We start from the raw sequence: 18,220 nt of genomic DNA, 5'->3' as shown, positions 1-18,220 counted from the left end.
TATATGTCGCTTCATCGAGAAGCCACACTACAGTATCGACTGGAGAAACAACACCAAGAAAACAAAAACAGCGGATCATCAACATCAGCAAGAACATCAATATCAACCTTAGGTGGAACATCAACACCAACGAGATCAAGACCTGGACGGCTGTCTTATTTTACCTTCTGTGGATAACGCGTTGTGTGTGAAGATGACATCAGTTGCCAAAAAGTATAATCTTGACGTCCGTATAGCGTGACAAAACCGGAACACTTTAAAACGCAATCTAGCTCGGTCGGCTCTCACAATTCGGTAAGCATTTTGGGTTTGGAATGTATATGTCTCACGCCTGGTGTAGTGTACTGTATAACGTGTTTGATATGAGGGCGGGGGTGAAAGTGTATCGTATGTTGCTGAGTCAAACAGGCCACTCGGCTGCGATTGAATGAGCACGTCCTCGATGCAACAAAACAAAATTCCTGAGACTCCCATTGGTGACCATTCTCTTGCTGCACACCAAAACTATGAGATTCCGCGTGGTGAGGGCACTTAGGTTTTAAGAGTTAGCGAAACAAAACAACAAAGACCGCCTCCATCACAATATATGTGAATCAATGTACATACGCAAACTGAAACCATCACTGAATACGAATATTTTATCCTGGAGCATGATGTAGTCTTTATCTGTGCAAAGCTGGTGTATTTCATCGCCTTTGATTTATTGCATTTTGTTCAAAGTGTGGGAGATGTGTGCCATTTGATCACGTGTGTGCTGGGGAAAAACGCCGTTAGCACCGTCTGGCATCTGTTGTCCGTTTTCTATTCGAACTGTTCGATTATGTGAGCAACGGCCATAACCGAAAGTTTATTCAAAATGCAACTCATTTAACGAATATCCTTGTATAATTATTGTAAGGTCATCGTCATTTACTTTAAAATTGTGTATAGCAAAAGCGTTTTGAAGAAATAGCCGCCGCTTTCACACGCATTCATCATTTGCCCATACTGAAATTTATTTAGCACACAAATTTGCGATTCGAAAAGAATGTATTACCACAGATGATGCAAATATATCCTCCCCACACATGTGGATCAAAGTCTGAAGCGCGGTTATATGCTCATGTATTGAAGGCATTCCATTTTTGTTCGCGAAATTTGTTTATTCAAACCCATGATTCAATTATTTTTTTGCCTAATGCTGAATCCACCATGCCAATTTGTTTCAATCAACAGTCAATTTGTTTCCGTAGTTGATACTTAATCTTAATTTAAGCCATTATTTTATCAACTTTTTTGATGATTTGGGTAATGAATGAAAAAAGGTGTGAATTTATTAATCAATCAGACGCTTTCTGCATGCTATGGAATTTAGAGCCATACTCTGATGTTGAGCGGGTGACCAATCGAGAACCGGGACTGATCTTGATCCAGTTATCTGCCGCGTTTTTTGGGCGAATTTTAAAGCGCAAATCTGAGCACCTCTCCCAAAAGAAGAAGCGAAGCAGAAAGCAGCCGCCTAACATGACCTAATAACGAGTCCTGACCACAGCGCTAGCCGCTGCCATCGCCACCACCTCCTCCTCACGCCGCAGTTTAATATCGTAATGATGCAGTCTTTAAGCACGCCACGAACACCCGGCCGTTCTCGTTGTTGGTGTTGTTTCGCACCTTACTGCGTTTGTAGTGTCGATGCTCGAAAATTAATTGAAACGGGGAGATGATATTTATGCTACATGTCGGAAGAGATCATATCTGAGGTGTCAAAACAGCGGCCAAAAGCGGATGGAATAATTGTTTTCATTCTGTGCGCACAGACATAGTGAGGAACGAGAGATGACTTTTGGATTGGGAAGGGAGGTGCGTTCAGAAGAAAGCTGCCAGTCCTTATTTGGGTGTGTTAGATGCTTCCAAATTTTGACCTGCATTACGAGAAAAAAGGAGGTGATCCAGCCTAGGTCAACAATTTGTTTTTAGGAACACACCTAGTGTAGTCTCACGGTTATTCAATCGCAAATTTTAGTGTCAATCAAATCTGCTACAGACCAATTGCATTTTATGTGGGGTGTCTGTGCGCGAAGTGCTTCTGGTAGTTTGTTTCATATGCAAGTAGTGTTTGGTGTGAATGATCGTTGAACGGATGTTGTTCTGCTCTCGGACAGCGTTAGGTTTCTGGACTTTGTTTAGTGTTCTGCCTCGGTTTGTGATGAATGTCTGAAATTATTGTCTGAAGTGTGTCCTACCCCGGATCTTGTCTTAACCTCCGCTCGGGTGGTGTCAGTTTGACCCCCGAAGGTTTTCTGGAATGGTTTCCGAACGGCGCGGTGTAGTCGCGCCAAATTTTGCAAAGCTGAAGCTGTAGAGAGTTGAATAGCAGATCGCCTGGTATCACAAATTTTGATTTACCTTGTAAGGTCGCTGACCTGCAACAGGTCAAAGTCAGGCCATTGATTCAACGAGGGCAACTTCTAGGGAATCGTTCAATCTTATACAGAAAGGGAGTGTTGGACGAAGCCGTACATCTCTGAGATAGTTTCTTAGACATGACAGCAACTGAATGAACGAATGCCATTGACCTAGGGTCGGGTTATGAACGTCAAACCAAGGTCGAAACCAAACTTTATTTCTTGAGAGCTTGCTGTATGTGATAGTTTTGCCTAGCGTAGTCCTTCACGGTTATTCAATTGCAAAACGCAAAACAGTCTTGCGTGATTTTGGACATAATGACATTCGAAAGATTAAAAAGGTCACTGACCTGAAATTAGCACCAGTGATCCTTCGCTTAGAACAGGTATCTGGGTTGTGGGGGCACTTTGGACACAAATCTGGAGCTGGACTTTGTTTGATCTTATTCGACCGGGGGGTCCATGACCTAGGAACCTACACTTCGACACAAGTGAGTTCACGTACAGGCCAACACATCCTGTGAATTTGGCGTCTCTAGCTTTCTTGGTTTCTGAGATATCAGGAGAGGTTAAATCGATCCCCCAACCGAGCGAAGGGTATGCAACCGGCCACTCGGGCGCGTGTTAATTTATCAGTCGATGTCCTGAGTGAAGTTCCTGTCACGAGCCTCATTTCTCACAGGTCATGCGGTATGGACTGTATAAAAAGAGAAGAAGGCGTGCAACCTCGCCGAGGGGGGCAGTCGGATAGCATGACGCGTTTGCTAGCTACGGCGAGCTACGTTTAGTAGGCTGACGGAGTAGCTACGGATAACTACGGATAGCCACTGCCAGCCACAGGTAGCTACAGCTAGCTAGCTGACGGGCTAGTTTTGCCAGTGTCACCGTTTGCTCGAAGTCTAACTATTGCAGTGGTCGCTCTGCCAGAATGACAACCTCAACCACTGCGCCTAGAAGCAAGCACTCAAAAGCACATGAAAGGAAATATTCCTGGTGAAAGAGCGCTGCGACACCCATCAGAAAGCAGGAAATCAAACGGCTTGCAATATTTGTTCGTGGTTCAAGGATCATTCTAACAACAACAAAATAAAACGCTTGCAAACATGCACTCGTCATATGATTGAAATTTAGACTTTGCAGCCTTGCAGTTAGATATTCGCATTCCTTATGCCATGTATGCCAATGCGAGGCATTTCGAGATATATTAATTGTATATGCATTTTTTACACATCTGGTATGGAAGAGCAGCTGAAGTAATGGTATTACGCTATCCATTGGCCAATCTTGGACGGGTGTGGCATGTACTTGTCGGGCACATGAAACCTTTGCACAAGAACGTCTTCACAGCTGTACAGCTGGGATCCGTGCAGCAGGTTATGGCAGCACTTGAACTGGCATGACCCACTTAAAGGGAGTGTTCCTCATTTGAAGATGTTGAAGTAAGCACTAGATGTGATGGAACAAGCTTACTTTTAACTGTTGGTTTACTTTTAAGTGGAAAAGACTACTGTAGACAAAACCACTTCTCTGTTAAGTAGATATGTTCCTAGATACGTCAATTCTTATTACGTCATCGTACCTTGCACAGCATTGATCGAGAACCAGTTCACTGCCTTTATGTCAGGAGACCATGCTCACGAATGCCAGACATGAATGGCCCGACCATAATATATTGCTTCGCCTTGATCACCGCATGACTTATGAAACCGCAGCATTTGAATGACATTATGGCGTCATGAATGTCAAGGTGACTTTCAAATACTCTCCCAACTTGCTCTCCCACATCTTTGCGGCCTTTAAGATCAATAACCAGGGGGATTTAGGTCTTGAAAGGGCATGCCCTTGAGCTGCATTAAAAGGTATTTTACGTGGCTATTGCAATGAAAAACCCATACAAATGTGAACACTCCCTTTAAGTGGCGTCTTTTACCTCGACCTGGCCCGGTTCATGAAGTAGCCCTGATTTTAACGATGGCATAACAAAAGGCGGTTATATACCGCTTGTGGATCAGACGTACACGCAGTCCGCGGTACGGTCCGTCAGCCTCGGTCATTTGACGCGTGCCATTTCGAGCTGGGTGACTGATACGGCGACTTCGTCGAGATTACCCGCATGACGCTGGCACGCGGAGCCAGTGGATGGCACGCGAGAGCGCCGCTCGGAAATAGCCTTTCACTGTCTCACGCGACGCGCCGCCCTGCGCCACTGTCGCGTCGGGCACCTATGCATTGTGATCGCGCCTCATCAGGCCAGCCGGCCGGGTGGCGCCGCCGGTAGCGGTCCCGCGGGCCGGCCAGCCGGCGACAGCCCCTGATTGGCTGGCGCTGAGCGGCGGACGACGCTGTCCAGCGCCCGCCGTTCGGCACCATGCTGCGGTGCAGCCGGTCGAGAGATCGATAGCTGGCCCGGCGCCGGCCGGCCAGCTGGGAGCAGCGTCTGCCGGCGGGACATGGCGGGGCGCACGCTTGCCGCTGCCCCTCCGGCGCTGGTGTGTGACCCCTGAGGTGCCCTGCACAGCTGGCCTCTGATCGACCGGTGCGGGGGAGGGAGGCCGCCGCAGGCCACTGCCGGGCCACCGCCGCTGGCGCCGCCTGGCTGAGTCACGGGCCGCCGCTCGTGCCGCGCGCACGCCGCCGCCGCCGCCGCCGCCGCCAGGTGGGTGGGTCAGGCCCGTCGCCCGCCGCGTCCCGGTCACGTGGGAACCGGCGGCGGCGCCGGCAGCCGACCGTCAGTGTTGTGCGACCAGCGCCGGCCGCGCCACGGCCGCCGACGCCGTCGTGCGCGGCAGCCCGGCCCGCGCGCGTGCCAGGCCTGGGCTCGCGGCGCGGCGCGGCTTGACCGGCTGCCAGCCGGCGGTCAGCGGCGGCCGCGCCGTGACATCAGGCGCCCACTGAATCACCGCCGGCACACCGCCTTTGTGGCGCCGCTGCAGTGGTACGGGTACCGCAGGCCGGAGTGGCAAGTGCTGCGCTTGCGGGCAGACGGGCAAGTGTGTGTTGCACCGGTGGTAGCACTGGTGTGTGGTGTGCCGGCGCCGGCACTGGTGTGTTTGGAGCACCAGTGCCGGCACTGGTGTGTGGTGTACCGGTGGCGGCACTGCTGTGTGGTGTACCAGCGCCGGCACTGCTGTTTAGTGTACCAGCGCCGGCACTGCTGTGTGGTGTGTCGGTGTCCGTGGTGTGCTGGAAGTGCCGGCGCGGCGCTGGGCCTGTGCTGGAGCGCCGCGGATGTGCCCGATCGATCGGCGCCGGCCAGCCGGCGGCCGCAGCCGCCGGTTATCCCCGCCACACCGGCGTCCGCCGCCCGCCGGGCGTTGCCAGCCGCGTGTCCCCCGAGGCCAGCCGGTGTCAGGACCGCCGCGGCCGGCGCCGCCAGCGTGCCGTGAGTGACCCAGCCAGTGTCAGCGTGGTGGCGGCACAAGCGGGTGCGTGAGGTGACGCGGCGCTCGGGGCCAGCTGCAGCTGGTGACCGCTGGTAACCACTGTGGGCGGCTGGGCTGGGCGGCGCAGCTGTCCGTCGTTTAGGGCTCGCCGATTGCGGGTGCTTGTGCCGTGCATGCCAGCGCCGGCTCGACGTGGCGACGCGGCGCCGAACCGCTGTGGGGATGGCAGGTCGATATGGGGCCGGCACGAGCCATAGCCAGGCACATCTGCGACTCCGCCGCCGGTCGGCCCGGTGCAAGCCAGACAACTGGCTCTGTCGAGGCCCGGCGCTGTGCGGACCAGTGTGTCCTGACTGTGTGCCGGAGCGCTGGCAGTGTAGGCGCTGCTTTGGATTTGGTGGTAGGCCCAGGCGAGTTTCCGAACGGATTTGAGCTACATGGAGAGTAAGAAACATGTATATTGGCGTACCGTGCCATTCCTGATTGTCGGAGCCCTGAGCGCGTATCCAGTTGGATGGACTCGCTCGCGGTACCCCCGTCCCGTGGCTTGTAGCTGTGCCCTCTCAACTTGATGGCGATTCAAGGAACCTAGGAGACCAGTCTTAAGACATCATGCCCCGCAATTCCAAGAAAGACAAACAGCACAGATACCGACGGGTAAATTATAACATTGCGCACTGCTTATATGTTGGTGTGCATGGGATAAGAGATGTTTTCTTCAGACATAAAATCTGTTAAAAGAAAAACAAGTGTGGATTTTGGCTTCCGTTTTCGTTAACTTATGACATACCGTGGTCCAAACTTGAAGGGAAATAAGCATTTGAGAACCCCAGTTCAATCCGTCCATCCCCCCCCCCCCCCCCCCCCCGCTTAATATTCTTCTTGGCCAAGGCTCGCTTTTGCTCATTTGTGTTCCTTTTTCAGTGGATTAGTAAGCATTCAAAGTTTGTCCTTGACCTTGAGATACCATGCCGCTGCAGATCCATATACGTGCAGGTCAAATCATTCATCCACAGATGCTGCATCGGCAAAAATGGGCTGCCGGGGCGAGCGAAACCTCACCACACTTAGCTAATGCTCTCGCGGTGCTCTGCCGATCCGCCACTGCGCTGGTCTAGTCTGGTCTGGTCTGGTCTGGTTTGGTCTGATCCGGTCTGGCATTAAACTGAAGGCACCATGTCGCCCCGAATTTGTCTTCAAGCTGCACCCGCTGCATGACTTGGCGCTCGCGCTGGGTGACTATTGCAGCAGGCTTGTGCTGACGTGTGGGCTTGACCAGCCAAGCCCGGTCGTGGCCGTCCATCAGCGAAGAGCGCCCCGAGCCCGGCCGTGGCCGTCCGTCAGCGAAGAGCGCCCCGAGCCCGGCCGTGGCCGTCCGTCAGCGAAGAGCGCCCCGAGCCCGGCCGTGGCCGTCCGTCAGCGAAGAGCGCCCCGAGCCCGGCCGTGGCCGTCCGTCAGCGAAGGCATCCCGAGCTCGGCCGTGGCCGTCCATCAGCGAAGAGCGCCCCGAGCTCGGCCGTGGCCGTCCGTCAGCGAAGAGCATCCCGAGCTCGGCCGTGGCCGTCCGTCAGCGAAGAGCGCCCCGAGCTCGGCCGTGGCCGTCCGTCAGCGAAGAGCGTCCCGAGCTCGGCCGTGGCCGTCCGTCAGCGAAAGGCGTCCCGAGCTCGGCCGTGGCCGTCCGTCAGCGAAGAGCGCCCCGAGCTCGGCCGTGGCCGTCCGTCAGCGAAAGGCGTCCCGAGCCCGGCCGTGGCCGTCCGTCAGCGAAGAGCGCCCCGAGCCCGGCCGTGGCCGTCCGTCAGCGAAGAGCGCCCCGAGCCCGGCCGTGGCCGTCCGTCAGCGAAGGCATCCCGAGCTCGGCTGTGGCCGTCCGTCAGCGAAGAGCGTCCCGAGCTCGGCCGTGGTCGTCCGTCAGCGAAGAGCGCCCCGAGCTCGGCCGTGGCCGTCCGTCAGCGAAGAGCGCCCCGAGCTCGGCTGTGGCCGTCCGTCGGCGAAAGGCGTCCCGAGTTCGGCCGTGGTCGTCCGTCAGCGAAGAGCGTCCCGGGCCCGGCCGTGGCCGTCCGTCAGCGAAGAGCGTCCCGGGCTCGGCCGTGGCCGTCCGTCAGCGAAGAGCGTCCCGGGCTCGGCCGTGGCCGTCCGTCAGCGAAGAGCATCCCATGCCCGGCCGTGGCCGTCCGTCAGCGAAAGGCGTCCCGAGCTCGGCCGTGGCCGTCCGTCAGCGAAGAGCATCCCATGCCCGGCCGTGGTCGTCCGTCAGCGAAGAGCATCCCGACCCGGGCTCGCTGTCACCAGTGACGTTGGGGGCTGATTCGTGCCCGGCGGCGGTGCCAAGAATGCCTCCGAACCGATGCGGTTTGACTCGTTTTTGCGCGGCCCGCCAGGCCAATGTTCCGCCATCGCATGAACTCAGCGTCGCGTTCGAATTCCCGGACCCGCGCTCAGCCTGTCAGCCCTGCGTCCAAGCTATCAGCCTCGCGTCTAAACTGCCTGATAAACGTCCAAACTGTCTGGCGTGCGTCTAAACTCATTATTGTGTTCAAACTGCCAGACCTGGGACCAAACTGTCAGACATGCATCAAAACTGTCAGCTCGCAAGTCGGAAAAACTGTCAGCTCAGCTCTGCGTGCTCGGAAGTCGCTGTGTCCAAGCTGTTAGACCTGGGTTTGGGCTGTCAGATCTGCTTTCGGGCTGTCAGGCCTTCGTAAAAACAGTCCAACCTGCGTCCAAACTGTCATAATTGCGTAAAAACCGTAGGTTAGGCGCCCAAACTGTCAGATTTGGATCATATCTGTCGGTGCAAGGTCAAAATCTTGCCGCTCTTTCTACCGTGCTTCGATTGTTAGTTTCAGCATTTCTTTATCATGCCAATTTTCAATTGTTTATTCTGCAATCTTCGGCAACCTCAGTCTGTCAACTCTGACTCGATAATGATATCTCGATCCATCAGTCCTGCCGACATTTTGCTATATTTGGCACATCCTGGTGAAAATTAGGCTGTCCGAAGTGTTTTATTCGATCATACTTAAAACACTTTGACTCCGGTCTTACGTAAGTGCAACAAATACTTCATATGCTAAAATTATGGCACTGTATTTCAGGTGGCAATCCATCGTCGGGTGATAAACAACAAACCGTTGGATCCATTAAACACACAATTATTCTCGAGCGTGGCATGAATTATCCGAGCACTTTACATTTTTCGAATTTAATAAAGCATGTTTTTCACTGAAGGGCAGAAAATGCATTTGCTGTGTGCACTGTAAGAAATACTCAAATCCATACTACATAATATCACAGCACATTTGCGAATACGGTAAGAAATTATCAAATGCGCATATTTCAGTGTCAGAGAAAATTTGCGACATTCATTTTATGTCTATGTCGGGCAGATTGTAAACTTACAAGACACCAGCTGGTTACGCCTTTGTTCATGGCGAGTTTAATGTCTGGAATGATCATCGTGTCTAATTTTTCATTCGGCATCGCCATGGCACACAATATCTTCCCCCAACGTGAACTTCAGGAAGGACATCAAAAGCCGTGGTAAGCTTGAAAAGCGATGTCTAATCATGTTGTTGATGTCCTTGAATGCGGTGCGGCATTGACCACAGAAACATTCTTTCATGGCGCGCTTGCCGCGTCCGGAAGTTGACGATGCATTCAGCGGTTTATTCATGAGAGGTCAGGAGTTTTTGATGGGCGATGGTTCATGCGCGGGTGAATCTTCTGGTGCTTGAAAAGCGATGAGCTCCGATTTCAATTAAAACATGTCAGGTGGTCCATTATGGAACGGGGACATCGAAAATGGCATTTATTTTGCAATATCATATGACCTTCAAGGTCAAAAATACGGTCAAAGGACATGAAACTTCATAGCAGCAGAAAGTTAACGGTCATTTATAAACTTCCAAGCATCAGAATATTCACCACAACAAAACCTAGTGTCCGTAAACAGAAAACTTCTGACCTCAAGGTCATCTCTCAAGGTCACCTCCTAAGGTACCTCTCAAAGTCGAATTTAGCTCAAGGACGGGAACCTCTATATCACCAAAGAACGTACGACCGATTTTAACTTTTCAAGCATCGGAATGTCCACCAACATATGAACTAGTCTCCGTCAAGACTCCTGACCTACTCTCTCCACCACTACCCCCTGCCTCTAAACAGTAACTCGCCTAAATTGGCTAGAATCACATGTTTCTGACCGCAAGCAGATTATCAAGGTAGGGCAACAGTCCCCCAAGGCAATACATGCTTGATTTCCGGAGGGGTCGGTTCTGGGGTCTCTCCGTGTGCCTGTATATATATATATATATATATATATATATATATATATATATATATATATATATATATATATCCGCTATCATTATCGTTATCCGCTATCCGCTTATCGTTATCCGCTAGGTCGTTAAGATGTATATATATATATATATATATATATATATATATATATATATATATATATATATCCGCTATCATTATCGTTATCCGCTATCCGCTTATCGTTATCCGCTAGGTCGTCAAGATGTATATATATATATATATATCTCTCTCTCTCTCTCTCTCTCTCTCTCTCTCTCTCTCTCTCTCTCTCTCTCTCTCTCTCTCTCTCTCTCTCTCTCTCTCTCTCTCTCTCTCTCTCTCTCTTAACGACCTAGCGGATAAAACTGACAACATGTTGTTTTTTCCCGACGATGCCACGCTATACACAGCACGCTCACACGACCAAGCGGCAATACAAGCGTCAGTTCAACACGACTTGCAGAGAATACATGAGTTCCGTATGAATTGGCCTGTCACTTTCAACGCCACAAAAACAGTTCAACAAACATTCACCAACAAAAACACTCATAACCCACCGCAACTGGCACTTGGTGGCCACGAATTCCTTTCGTTACAAGCCACAAACGCATTGGCTTAACGATATCTACTGACTTGCACTTTCATCAACACGTCGGTGACGCCATTTCTAAAATTGGTGAAGCCCTTGGGCCTCTGCCCATCATCACCAGGTCTGCCTCGACATATTCTGAACGACATACATACGGCTGAGATTCTTCCTTTTTTATTATTGTGACGTAGTATATACACACACACACACACACATATATATATATATATATATATATATATATATATATATATATATATGTGTGTGTGTGTGTGTGTGTGTGTGTGTGTGTGTGCGTGTGTGTGTGTGTGTGTGCGTGTGTGTGTGTGTGTGTGTGTGTGTGTGTGTGTGTGTGTGTGTGTGTGTGTGTGTGTGTGTGTGTGTGTGTGTGTGTGTGTGTGTGTGTGTGTATGACGAACTTTTGACAAGCAGCGGCTCTCCTAGACTTGACAGACTACAGCACAGAGCAGTCAGACTGATCACTGGTGCTCTCTACAGAGTACGCATATACACACCGTGGAACGATTTAGGATGGAACACTCTCAGGTTGCGGAGAAACACACACAAACTGACGCTGCTCCACACCCTCATCCACAGTCAACATCAACTGCCAACAAACGTCACTGCATTTTTTCCTGACACACGTGCACTCGCAACAGCGCGTCCGCTATGCAATGCAGTAGCATTCACATCGCCACCAGACAGAACCTCAAGATAGCAACACTCTTACATTCCACCAACCACGAGAAAATGAAACCAGCTCCCGCTTGATGTGTCATACCTCCAGTCTTCCCGTTCCTTCAAACGGGGCATGTATCAGCGCTGCGGTGTGGCTGCATCTCCATTGTATCACAAGTTTTGATCCAGGCTTGTTAACATCTTGAACACCAAGCTGAGTTCGGGAATGTCAGACCTTAATGCACATGTTCGAAATTCAAAATCCAACTGCACCTAGTCCCTCTTGCTTGTGTGGCTATCCATATGGAGACCCTAACCACTTTGTGTTGAATTGTCCTGCCATCATGAAATCATAATTGTGTTGAACTGTCCTCGCATCGTGAAATCATAACTTCAATACTAGGTAAAGCAGATCGCATCATTCAAAGCTTTTTTGAGCTCACTCACATCGAGCAATTCATCTATCTCACGGGTAACAGTTTACAACATTGCACTGGGCAGCATATAACAAACATTTTCCAAACATTTTTTTCAAATCAAATGATTCACCTTAAAACCTCCAGTTGGCGCGGGCAGCAGACCGGTGACTGAGCGGCGTTACCGGGCCGGGCATCCGCCGCCGGCCTGAGACAGCTACATGTGTAAACTGGAGCGGCGGCGGACGCCTGGCCCGTCTTGGCTTGCAGACCGGACGGTTGGGCGGTGGGCCGTGGGTTCCCTGGCGGTGGCGGCTGTATTTTGTTATTGTTGGGAGAGGCGCTCAGATTTAAGCGTTCCGCCTTAGCGCCAGTCCACTCATCATATCATCTACTGCTTCATATCCATAATCGAAAACAGTCAACAAACAACAAACAAACCAACCTCTCAACGTCGCGTTTCAAGGTCAAATTCACACTTAAAGAACGGATAACTCCATATCACCAAAAAGGCCGATTTCAACAACGGTGGCGCCTCGCCGTCCGACCGCCGTCGGTCTCTGACTCCCAAGAGCACAGACGACCTTCCACGGTCGGTCGGGGCCCGCGAGCCGTGAAGAAACTTTCTCTTATCGTGCCAGCCTTCCTTCGCCATATCGCGTCATGGCCAGCCATGACTGTGGCCATATCAGGTTGCTCACCTCCGCGCGAGGGTGTGAGCACGGGGGGGGGGGGCGTCACGCGGACCGGCCGTCTCGAGCTGGCCAACGGTTGACTCATCACCCGTTCCAGGTGCACTTCACTGTTATTCGTGGTCGAACCAATGACTGGTCGGGGATTTTTCACGGCGTTCAGACATACCCGGCCTTTCATGGCGTCCAGCCATACCCGGCCATGCCCGGTTTTTCACGGCGTCCAGCCAGGCCCGGCCTTTCACAGCGTCCAGCCATGCCCGGCCTTTCACGGCGTCCAGCCATGCCCGCCCTTTCATGGCGTCCAGCCATGCTCGGCCTTCCACGGCGTCCAGCCATGTCCGGCCTTAACCCGTGGACAAGGACTTTGTTTTGGTGGTGTGGGTGGCTGATTACAGACATCGTGTCAACTGGTCGCAGACCCACCATGGCCACGCATGTGATCTCAGCAATGCCCTACGTATCTGGAGAGAACCGCGGCCGGCTGGCAGGCGCCGCCGTCCCCAGCGCGCGCCGCTTATAACGAGGAGGCGCCCTTGTCGCCGGTCTGCCGCCGCTAGCCGTGACTAACCGACGGCTGCCTTGCTGCGGCTGCAGGCGGACCGGAGCGGGCGTCGGGAGTGCGCCGGACCGGCCGACGGGCCGCCATCCTGCGCCGCGTCGCGGAGCTGGAGCGCCGACAGTAAGTGGGCTGGGGTAGCGACAGTAAACAAGCTGGAGCGTCGACAGTAAGTGCGCTTGGGTAGCGGCAGGAAGTGAGCTGGAGCACCGATCGTAAGTGAGCTGGGCAGCGACAGTAAGCGAGCTGGAGCATTGACAATACGTAGGTTGGGGCGCTGACAACAAGCGAGTTGGAGCACCGACAGTAAGTGAGCTGGAGCACCGACAGTATGTCTGGGGCACCGACAGCAAGTGAGCTGGAGCGCTGACATTAAACGAGCTGGAACGCCGACAGTAAGTGGCGCCGCCCACTTGGCCGCGCTTCCGGGCGACGGGCGCTGCGCTGTCTCAGTGGCCGCTGCAACGATTCGCGCGTCCACCGGAAGTCTGGCCCGAGGTCGACTGTAGGTCACTGGTCAGATCGTGCTCATCAGGCAGTCTTGGCGGGTGTCCTTTTATAAAGATTCGCACTGATGTGAATGACTTTTTAGATGCTAAATATTTGCTATAGAAGCGGCGGATTTGTGTTTTTAACAGCTGAGAAACAGGTTTCCCAATGAAGAGCAGTGTCTAGAGTTGACACTACGCCGAATTGATTTTGGTGATGCACCGCGAGCTGGACGTGGGCTGATGCAGATTCCTGCTATTCAAACCAACAAAGTATCTGATTTATTGAACAACTGGCCTATTGGAATCTCGTGGTGCCTTCACTGGACTCATGGGCTGCTCGTGTTCCAGAGAAGCGTCTCGTCAGGGGGCGGCTGGGCCGGAGGATGACGAGAAACGCTGGCTTTACTCTCAGATAGAGCTGCTTCAGAAAAGGATCCAACGACTGGAAACTGGACAAGTAAGAACTGCTGAGCCTCACCGCGTTACCAACCAGCGCATAATACTGTCGCTAACACTGGTCGACCAGTTTGAGCAAATCCGCTCGCCGCGTTGATTTGACCTTCGTGCATACTTCGATCCGGATCGTGGCACTTTGACTCCTGATATGTCCGAAGTGCTTAGCCAAATGCGGCCGCATGAGCGTGCAAACCTGACGCCTGCAATAATGCAAATGCGTAGAATGAGCTTCGAGCTTACTGAGCTTAGGTTTAGAGTTTATTCTGTTTATCTTTGCTTTGTCGTTTTCTTCTCAGTTATCAGCAACTCAGTGCATCAGAAAAGACTATCTGAATTACCGGGCGATCGCAGCCAAAATTGACCGACGGCGGCAAAATCATATTGCTTTTATATGTGATAGGGACGCTGCCGATGATCTCCAACCGACTGACGGCTGATACGATGCCTGTTTGCAAATACTGGCGGATAGTCGTCACAGTTGCCGACCGAGTCAGTGCCGGTCTGGATGCACACTCACCCTCGACAGAAAACTCCAGACCCGTCCGCCCTAATCCCACACGGCTGTGAAAGCGACGCGCTCCGTTCTCCTCGGCCGCCGTCGGGCCCATTGGGCCGGTCGTCTGTCCCGGATCCCGCGCTGAAGTGCCGCATGGCCTTGCATTGTGTGGCGCGCGGCTGTGCCGTCGCATTGTCCGCCGTTTCCGGGCCGCCGGTGTAATCAGCCCGCCTCCCTGCACAACGGCTAATGCGACTGCCATCGGCAGGCCGGCTCGCCTGGCACCGCTTCTGACTCGGCATGCCCGGAGCCGGTTATACAGCCGCCGCCGAGTGACATCGGCCCAGAGCTGAACCGACTCCGCGGCGAGATGGACGCCATGGTGAGAGGGGTCTCCGGTGGTTAGATTAGCTCACGTGAACGGCACGGAAGCATGAACGTCCGTTCACGTGGGACGCGCCAGTGCGGATGCTTTACGCGGTACGCGTGTTGGCTTGGTCTGTACAGTATGCAGCGGGTGCACGTTTGATTGTTTGATCCGTGCGCTCGTGCCGGCGTTGCGCTCGGGAGCTCGTGCGCACGCTGCTGTATGTGGCACGTGCCGCTCTGCCCCTTACATGTCAGACGTTCGTCCGGCCGTTCTGCCCCGCGCGGCCGGCGGTGCGGTAGTGTGACCTCGAGCTCGGCGGGTGCTCCAGCCGCCCACCGGCCGCCTGCCGCCAGTGTCCGGCTCTCCCCACAATGTGACGCGCTGCCAGCGAACGCCCATCAGTGCCTGCCCAAGGGGAGAGGGCGGAGTCCTGCAGTACGGACGCGGCAGTACGGTCCTCTTTCTGCAGTCGTCCTCGTCCTCCGAGGATGAGGAGGAGGAAGCGGAGGCGTGTGCCGGAGCTGAGGACACAGCCGGCGGCCCTCTGCAGCCGGATGCGGCAGGGCTGCGGCGGCGGCGTGGCCCGCTGGGAGGTCTGGACGCCATGGACTGGGCCGACAACCCTCTCTGGCACAGCGGTCCGCCAGCCATCGGCGCCAGGGACATCGGTCCGCTGTCGCTCCGACTGGACCACCAGGTCAGGGCTGTGTGGCGCGCTCCGCTGCCCACCGCCGCCTGCCACCGGATGCTGAAGAAACGCCGCGTCGCTTCCTCGCATGGACGACAGGATGATGCATTTTAGTTTGATGTTTGTTTCTGGGCCGTGCATGACAAGAATTTGTGATTACCCGACTGCGTAACTTTTTGTGCGGCATATGATAACAATAATTTCGTGTTGCTCGACATAGTGATGCTAATGGCATGCTCGGTCATCAAAGCAATAATGTTACGCCTCATTCTACAGGTTTGCGTGAGACGATCTTGTTGAGAAAGTGATTCGGATGGCATTTGAAGTCGGTGATCGTCCGAGCGCGAATATAAATATATATACATATATATATATATATATATATATATATATATATATATATATATATATCGTTACTAATTATCTAAAGCGCCTTCCTCATTTTTTGCACCGCCTATCAAGTTCTCTACGTCAAACAACTTACTTGTTGTATGCTTTGCCGCCGCATACATATTGCTGTGTGTGCCCCACTTTTGTTTCCACTTAGGTCTCTCCTGGCACATCCGTTTCGCTCGAGGACAGGGCAAATGGCTTTTCACATGTGTCACCGTAATGGTTATCACGGATCTTTAGTCTCAAGTCTGTCCTGTTATGCTCTCTTCACATCTGCCCTCCTTTCTCTCCTTTGTTACTACTTTCTTTTATCGCATCGCACTCTGAATGCTTCCGGCTCTTTGGCCCTCACCGACTCTCGTGAGACCTTCCGCGGCCCCGATCCCGACGTCTCGCCCCTCGCTGACCCGTGGTGACCTGCTTAGCACCTCACCGCTGTTGACCGCGTGCCGACCGACCCCGGTCCGCTGGCAGGGGGCGAGCGGCAGCTGGCTGCCGGCGCCGCGACGGCCGCCGCCCGAGCCGGGCGAGACGGCCGACCCGTCGCTGTCTCTGCTGCACTTGCTGCACTCGTCAGACGGCGAGCTGATGACGAGCACCCTGCTGAGCATGTCGTCTAGTGCCGAGAGCTGCGCGGCGCTGCGCCAGTCGGGCGGCCTGCCGCTGGTGGTGCGGCTCATCCACGCGCCGCAGACCAGTCCCCCGGCCGGCACCCGGCCCCGGCCCGACAGACAGGTGGGTCACCAGGCCAGACCAGGCCAGACTGGATCAGGTCAGACCAGGCCAGACTGGAACAGGTCAGACCAGACCAGACCAGACCAGACCAGACCAGACTACAGACAGGCCATGCCAGGCCATGCCAGGCCAGGCCAGGCCAGGCCAGGCCATGCCAGGCCAGGCCAGGCCAGACAAGATCAGACAAGACCAGACCACATTATACCACACCACACATGTGTGGCCGCTCAACAACTGACTGGACCATGCCGGAGCAAATCTGATCAGCCCCCAGCATGAACCGAACCGTCGATCAGCTAACAAGAGAAGCCAACTGAGATGCATGACGGCGATTGCAGGTGAAACCACGAACGATGTTTTGTGCACTAAAACATGAGCGACACGGCGAAAACGCTCGATAGGGGATCGGAGTGACCCTGGCTATCGGGCGAATGTAATCACTATGCTAATGGCGCACGAGACATTGTCCTGCCCAGCGTCACGCACCGTCGAGTAGATACGCGTGTCTGGTGACCAGACAGGGAGATGGCATGCTGTGTCAGTGTCAGGCTGCTGAATACCGAGTCGTACCTATGAGGCTTCCCAACGTGGCAGTGGTCGGGCGGTGAGGGACGCCCAAAGCCTTCATGCGCGCCGATCGGCGGTAACATCAGACGCTGAATGCGTGTCTTTAATACAGTGAACGCTGACAACGGCAATTACTGATTCCTCATTTACAGCCCCGTCCATACACCCGTCAGCTGCCAGTTTACTGTAATAGTGCAACCCGACGGGGCGGAGGGCTGCGAAACATTCAGGATAACAGAGACCCGTTTTTGTGAGACAATGGCTTTGGCAGTTATGAACCATTTGTGTCGTGCACACCACGTAGTAACGCAACTATCAGTGAAGTGTCCATTATGATGCGTGGAGACAAGTACTATGTCGCTTGTGTCCATTGGTAACCGCCCACTCAGCCGTTACTGTAAGCTCACTGAAGTGTGTAAAGAAGTGTAGTGAACAAAGTGTACCGACTTAAGTGTATACCCACCCCCGCATTTACGTGGCGCCGGCTGTGACCAGCAGGGCTTTGACCTCTGTAACCCGTTCTCTTTCGCCGCTGTCTGTCCTCCCCAGTTGACAGGTCCCTCGCAGTTTGACCCTGACAGGGCTCTGACCTCTGTGGCCCGTGCTCGTCTGCTGCTGTATATCTTCCCCAGTGTGACAGGTCCCTCGCCGTTCGACTCTGGCAGGGCTCTGACATCCGTGACCCGGCTCGTTCGCCGCTGTCTATCCTCCCCAGTGTGACAGGTTTCTCGCCATTTGACCCGGCCTGTTGTGTCGCAGGTTCGCTCGTCAGCGTCGCATGCGCTGCACAACCTGGTGCACTCGCAGGGGGACGACAAGCGAGCGCGGCGCGAGGCGCGCGTGCTCCGTCTGCTCGAGCAGCTGCGCCAGTTCACCGAGGGCCTCTGGCAGCGGCTGGACGAGCAGGGCCACGGCATGATCATGGACGGTACGCTCGAGCCGACGTGCTCGTAACAGCCAGTTCGTCACGGGCGGTCTGTGGCAGCTGATCGCTCTGCTGTCGGTTGCTACCTGCTGCTAA

The 18,220-nt window shown here is 53.8% G+C and overlaps 1 protein-coding gene across 1 annotated transcript in view; it reads left to right on the top strand.

The window, feature by feature from the left end:
* Positions 1–13,077: 13,077 nt before the first annotated feature.
* LOC119111321 (PHD finger protein rhinoceros) overlaps positions 13,078–18,220 on the top strand; it is a 26,452-nt gene continuing 21,309 nt past the window's right edge. The window contains exons 1-6 of the mRNA XM_037235136.1: positions 13,078–13,126; positions 13,843–13,951; positions 14,715–14,828; positions 15,286–15,513; positions 16,372–16,632; positions 17,959–18,127. Of these exons, the coding sequence (XP_037091031.1) occupies positions 14,817–14,828; positions 15,286–15,513; positions 16,372–16,632; positions 17,959–18,127 (670 nt within the window). The 5' untranslated portion in view covers positions 13,078–13,126; positions 13,843–13,951; positions 14,715–14,816. The remainder of the gene's footprint in view (positions 13,127–13,842; positions 13,952–14,714; positions 14,829–15,285; positions 15,514–16,371; positions 16,633–17,958; positions 18,128–18,220) is intronic.

This window comes from Pollicipes pollicipes, unplaced genomic scaffold, assembly GCF_011947565.3.
Source record: "Pollicipes pollicipes isolate AB1234 unplaced genomic scaffold, Ppol_2.1 Scaffold_7261;HRSCAF=8764_pilon_pilon_pilon, whole genome shotgun sequence".
NCBI classification, from domain to species: Eukaryota; Metazoa; Arthropoda; class Thecostraca; order Pollicipedomorpha; family Pollicipedidae; genus Pollicipes; species Pollicipes pollicipes.
The sequence above is the reverse complement of the archived record's forward strand: the minus strand, read 5'-3'. Positions and strand labels throughout refer to the sequence as shown.